The 6,168-nt window shown below is 41.9% G+C and overlaps 1 protein-coding gene across 1 annotated transcript; it reads right to left on the bottom strand.

Moving 5' to 3' along the window:
- Positions 1 to 226: 226 nt before the first annotated feature.
- Positions 227 to 1,500, bottom strand: LOC126592088 (uncharacterized). Its single transcript, XM_050257845.1, has 3 exons — positions 1,286 to 1,500; positions 906 to 1,011; positions 227 to 761 (listed from the first exon to the last, which is right to left on the bottom strand). The coding sequence occupies exons 1-3, from the start codon at positions 1,316 to 1,318 to the stop codon at positions 583 to 585; spliced, it is 318 nt and encodes a 105-aa protein (XP_050113802.1). The 5' UTR covers positions 1,319 to 1,500; the 3' UTR covers positions 227 to 582.
- Between the last annotated feature and the right edge of the window lie 4,668 nt (positions 1,501 to 6,168).

The following is a 6,168-nucleotide window of genomic DNA, read 5'->3' on the forward strand; positions in this document are numbered from 1 at the left end:
ATGAGAATTAAGCTTAGAAAGGAGGAAAAAAGAATTTGCAGAACTCATTGCTTTAGGTTTTTGATAGGAGGGTGCTGTGGGGTGATGCTTGCTTCTTTGGCAGCGTCTTATTGTTCCTAACCCCGGCACTGCCCTCTCATGTGTATGTTACTTTGTTGCCCCTATCGTGGACTTCCCTTGTACGTTTGGCTTTCGTCCTGGAATTATATGTTTCCAGTTGTCAAAAAAAAAAAAAAAAAACTCATTGCTTTGGAATTTAATATGTACACATCAGTCCCGTCTGGAAATTTTTCACAAATGGGACGCATCGCGCTCTGACATGTGTGCACGTAAGCTAACCCCAGCCACCCACGCACTCTCAAGGGTTTACAAATTACAATTCCCAACTACTATTGATGACTGCTACACGATACGTCGTATGCGCCGTCCGTATTTGCCCTTGTGTTGTGCTGGACAACTTGTTATTTTGCCTGTCGTTTTAAGCAACTTTTTTCCCTGATGTTACAGATTAATTAATAGCAATTGAAGCCAAAAAGGCCATCTCTTATCGATCGTTTTCTGCATAAGAAACCAAGGGATCTACTACTGATCAGATTCATCGCCGCCGTCATCGGTGGTGGTGGAGTTGTCGCCGCTCTGAGAAAGATCAAAAAGCATCTTCTGGCTTCTTTGCTCTGTGACCATCTCAGAGGATCTAGCTTCCCTGCTCTTGTTGTAGGCCTCAAAGAACTCCTTGTTCTCCTTCTCTAACTCCTTCCACACTGCAGTTGATCAGTTAATCCATTAATTAGCTAACCATTCAATCCCATGCAAGGACAATTGTAACATAATATATATATATATATATATATATATAGAGAGAGAGAGAGAGAGAGAGAGAGAGAGAGAGAGAGAGAGAGAGAGACCTGTGGAGGTAATGATGGGTTTTATGTTTGCACGCTTAGAGAGGGCCTCCATGCACTCCTCTTTGCTCATATAAAATATGATGCACTCCTCGATTAAATGGTGCACCTAATTATATAATCATGCATGTCACCATGCCACCATTAATTTTCTTCCCCACAAGATATCGAAAAATAAAACACCGCAAAAAAAATCATTATGTACTCTTCGTGTATTTGGAAGAAAACTAAATTTTGAGAATTGCTCGTGACATTTTAGAGTGATAATAACAGCTCTCAGATAATATCATTACATATTCTATATATCGAATCAAAGGTATATATCATCTTGGTGATCAAGACAAAGTAGAAAAAAAATTCATAAAAATTACAACAAGGCTTACCAAGTGAATGTATGAAGCAGAAGAGTCTCCCATGTTTATATATAAATAGCTAAAGTTCTTGCTACCCCAGCTGCAGAAGTCTTGCAGAACAACGAAGAATTTGAAAGGAGAACTGAAAAGAAGAAGGGGGAGAGTGGGAGATTTCGAGGGGCAAGAGGCAGCTGCTGGATGATCATAAAAAGTGAACAACTGATCGGTTAGAGTTAAAGAAAAATCATGAGGGTGGATCGTATAAATAAACAAATAAAAAGCGCAGGTGAGTTCTTCGGTGATGTCATATGGGAATTGGGTGTGGGGGCTCCAATGCCCACGTGGGAGGACGACGATGATTGGTGGAGAGGGGATTAGAGGAGATTCCACACGCAGCCCTTTGCTTGTCTCTTCTACGTGGCCAATGACCTACTGTCCACGTGACAAGTGGGGTCCCCCTGCCTGCACACATGTTAGTTTGTTACATAACTAAACCTTATACCATCGCACCTTGCGCTCCCCACGCCATTCAGCAGGCAATCCACGCACCGGTTTCGACCTACAACCTTAACCCATACACTGTACCTCCTCCTCTCCAAGTTACCTTAGCACTTCAAGGTTCAACTTGTTCAAGCAAAGATTTCTCTGGATAAGATCTCTAGACCTCAGCACAACTCCTCAAGGGAATGATATTTTGGATGTGTATGTTTGGTAGTCGAGCCCTTGCTTGTCTTGTGTGCTACAATAAGAGCTTGAAATTAGTTTTGAAATGTGCCTTTATGGGGCCTTAGGTATAGGCCTTGAGGTTCGCAATCAAAACTAACTAAATGCTTAAGCGTGCCACTGCTATCTCAGTATAGCAGATGTAGAACAAATGTGTTATGAGTCGATTACTTGCGTCCCAAGTTACTCAAACTTCTTATTATTAAAGGATTGTCACAGATGAGTTAAATATGTATTAAATTCTTTTCTTGCCTTATAAATAAGGACTTTTAGTTCATGGTCTCGTATCTTCGAATGGAGGGAGTCCATAGCCATTTTAAGTCATTTGTTTGGTACCAAATTGCTCTTTAATGAAAACATATCCATTAAGTTAACCAAATCCAGATGCAAATGAGACTCTTAAAATAGAAAAACAGGTAGAAATGACTTGAATACATGCTAAAAAGTGTATTAAATGATAGATCTACTAATTTAGAGGACAAACAAAGAGACTCGGGCAAGATTTCACCTTGTCTGACAAGGTCGAACCTTTTACAGCCACTTCTCTTTGGTTTTACAGAGGTTGTATGCTAAAAAAGGATAGTTGGTAAACAGGTTTACATGAGAGAATCAATACTACAGCATTGTGAATGGTAGCAGAGCTTTTATACTAGAGAAAAAAAAAAAAGTATTTCTAAGGAAACTATAGCTAAAATGACTAAATCTTAGTTGATTTCAGCTTGAATAGTACGAACTGGCTTGAGAGCAGAGTTTGTAAGTTTGATTGGTTGAGTGTTTTTGTCTCTGTTTTTTCTTCTTCCTTTTATAAGCGATTTGGCTCGAGAGTCAGGACATTGCTTTTGCCCGAAAGCTCTTGGAGGGTAGTGAGTCATCAACTTTTTACTTGTAATGCCACTGGAAAGTGTTTTTTGGTTGATAGTAGGCTAGTCTCCATCACTTGTCACTTTAGTCATAGACATGTGGCTTGTGTCTTGGCTGAGAAGGTTTTAGTTTGCTTTTGGACTCGATGTTGGGCTTCGGGCAAGTCATCCTTTAACTTGGCATCCTTGGGCTTCCCTTCATCTAAGCACAATATTCATATATTAACCCAAACAGTGCCCCCTTTAATCATTATTGAGTCTGCAAATTGAGGCGTTAATGATGATTAAACAACCGTTGCATGCTTTCACTCGAGACTTGCACCATTTAAAATAGCCATTTGTTAACTAAACCTTTGCACTAACCCATGATTTCCAACGTTAACTAACTGCCTACTATAAAACCTCCACTTAAATTCTCAGCCAAATTACCTTAGTAATCCTAATCCTTTGAATTTCCAGAATCCCCAAATTTCTCAGAATTCTTAGTCTCTAGTTCTTGCCCTTTATTCCCAATTTTCTTCTCATTTCTTTCCTAACTTGATGGCACCAAAGCTGCTCAAAATCAATCTTCGTACGAGACTGGTGAAGGGATTGCCACAATGCGTCGCTTGCTCAACAGCCTACATCACCCTTGGGCTGGCCTGAATACTTCTCTTTTCTTTGAGGAAGGGGAATGCACTCCCTGGGGCCTGCGTGGACCTCTCAGGTTCCAATTTCTGTAGAAAACAATATGCCCAAGGCTAACTAGTTCACTCCAATTGACACAATGGGTGAGTGAAATCGAGCCAATTTTCAAGAAGAAATGGATGAACAATGGCATCTATGAGCTGATAATACTCTCAAAGGTCACGATAGTTGCCAAGTCCGAGCTCCTGACCACAACCCTTCTTTTTTAGAATTCAGGGACCAACACTTTTGATTTTAGGATGGGTTCCATGTCCCCAACCATCCTCGACATGGCTTAAGTCTTCGGGCAGGGTCGTGGACGTTACCCACGACTGGTCTTTCCCCTCATGCGATTGCTGAAGGCTATGGCAATTCTAACTCCATCGTTCAATTGAAGTATAATTCTTCAACCTTTAAGAGATATGTGACCTCCTTTACGTCTTTATCCGATTTGCTAAGAAGAGCTTTGGCCCGACTTCCTCTTCTGCCAATAGAGATTTTGAGCACATGTATTTTCTCCTGTACTGGCTCAACAACCATATATTCCCTAACAAGTCCAATAGAGTAAAACTGGAGTGGGTTCCCTTGGTGGAGGCCTTCCATTCTTTTAATGACGTGGCCACGAGCCCCTTCTTTCTTGCCCATCTCTACCACCTTCTGTACGAGATGACCAGAGGCGAGCCCTTTAAGACCAATCTCAACGGGCCGACCTGGATGATACAACTGTGGCTCCAGTGGTACTTCCCTAAGCTTCACCTAACCTAGAATTCCCCGAAGGTGTGGCTCTTGCTCGCATCTTAGCTAAAGCTTCTCCCACCAATCATTCCACATTCTCTTGTTGGTATTTATTCAGAGTTTGCCGAACTCAGGCAGATTTGGAGTGGGGAGCCTCAGTACTTAGGAGGTATCCCTAGTTCTCCGACCAAGCCTTCCAAGATGCATTCGGGGATGACGCTAGCTAATTTTGCAAGGAGAAATTCATCAGCTGCATCCACCCAAGGGATCTGGCATAGGGAGTCTGTAACGATCGTTATGAATGCGGGTTGTAGGTTTACCACCCCAACTTCTACGCTAGACAATTGGGGTTTAGACATGACATCCCAATGCCCTTCTTCGATTTTATTCATTGTGACACCTCCTACCGCCTTTGCTCACCCTCAGAAATTACATTTTGTGCAGCTCGACGTAGTCTTGAAATCATGAGCAAGATTGCCTGAAAGCCTGAGGCATTAAACTTTAAATGTACTCTCCTACCAAGTGGACCAAAAAGTATGGAAAGGATCTTAGAGAGTCTCACGACCTTCTCTTCTGGCAACTCAGCATTAAGTCATATCCCAAGCTGAACGAGCTTGAAAGCTGGAAGGAAGTGGTCTACCAAAAGAACCAGCTTCTTTTAATAGGTATCTTTTATTTTCTTGACTTGTATTTTATGATTTTTTATGAATCTGCTTTCTTATAATCCTTTCCTTGGTTACTTTAAACTTGCAGCCCAAGGTAACATCGGAAATGTGGATGTTGGGTTAGATGAAAAAGCTGCAGACGCACTTGTGCTTGAGGAAGCTGTAGCCGAAGCCACGAGACAGGGAGATGGGTCTAGCCATGTTGCTGGCGATGCTAAAGACCTCTCAAAGTTGTTTGGAGATTATGAAGGTGAAGCTGAACCTATAGTCGAGACTCGGGCAACATGTCGGACAAGGGCCACAGTGGTGGAATCTTCAAAGTCCGAGCCCGAGGATCGATCTCAGCCTCAGCTGTCTATACCAGGTTTGCGGACAACCCTTACGAAGAAGAGAACCAAAGCCCAAACTTCTAGAGCACCCAAATCTTCCAAGTCATCCACTGCTCCTCCAGTTGACGCGGGCAGGAAGAAACATAAGTCATCTAGTAAGTTAACTCTATTCTACTCTTTTCTTAATAGCAATCTTTACTTAATGAGCTAATAACTTCTTTTTCCTCATAACTAGGGCCTCAAGCAACCAAGAAGCTTCTTGATTCTATCTTTGAGGAGCTACAAGTATGGCCTGCATCCTAAGTCACCCCTTTTAAGTTTACCCATTCTTTTTCTTTTGCATTAATCTTTTGCCCGATCGCTTGAAACAGGACACCAGGGAAGAAATGATCTTTCAGCCCGAGGTTTCTTCTCTTCCAGCCTGAACAATAAACACTTCCTTTCCTCAGGCTAAATTTTCAAACGTATATTTCTTTCTTATTTTTGGCTTTAAGCTTGTAACTTCACCATTTCTTTTATTATTTAATGATTGAGTTCCATTCTTCTATAGACCAAGGTTGGGGAACCTGTGCCTTCAATAGGGCAAAGCTTAACCCTCATTTTTTCTACTCCCCTACCTGCATTGGTGGCGACTCCAACCTCCCAGTTCGATCCAAGGACTGGGGAGATGCTACACTTTATAGAGGACGACAGTAACTCGGTGAGTATTCTCAGTTTGAACCTTCCTGTCTTTAAGCTTTCTTCTTTACTTATATTTATCCTCTTCTTTGATTTTTTTTTTTAGTCTTCTCCAATACATAAGTTTCACCAACCAGCATCTGCTACATTTGGGGAGCCCATAGTCCTTAAGATCCTTGTGGTCTCCGAGGTGACTAGCCCATGGGTTTCTCAGGCTGTTATGGCAATGGAAGCACCTTACCAGTCTTCTCAAGTCC

The sequence above is a fragment of the Malus sylvestris genome, chromosome 12 (genome assembly GCF_916048215.2).
Source record: "Malus sylvestris chromosome 12, drMalSylv7.2, whole genome shotgun sequence".
In the NCBI taxonomy this organism is placed as follows: Eukaryota; Viridiplantae; Streptophyta; class Magnoliopsida; order Rosales; family Rosaceae; genus Malus; species Malus sylvestris.

What these genes read in the sequence shown, in the direction of transcription:
- LOC126592088 (XM_050257845.1), bottom strand. Translation starts at nt 1,318, where the DNA reads ATGGGAGACTCTTCTGCTTCATACATTCACTTG. An exon ending in CTGCTTCATACATTCACTTG is followed by an intron (nt 1,012 to 1,285) that starts GTAAGCCTTGTT and finishes TTATATAATTAG; the next exon opens with GTGCACCATTTAATCGAGGA. An exon ending in ACCCATCATTACCTCCACAG is followed by an intron (nt 762 to 905) that starts GTCTCTCTCTCT and finishes GATCAACTGCAG; the next exon opens with TGTGGAAGGAGTTAGAGAAG.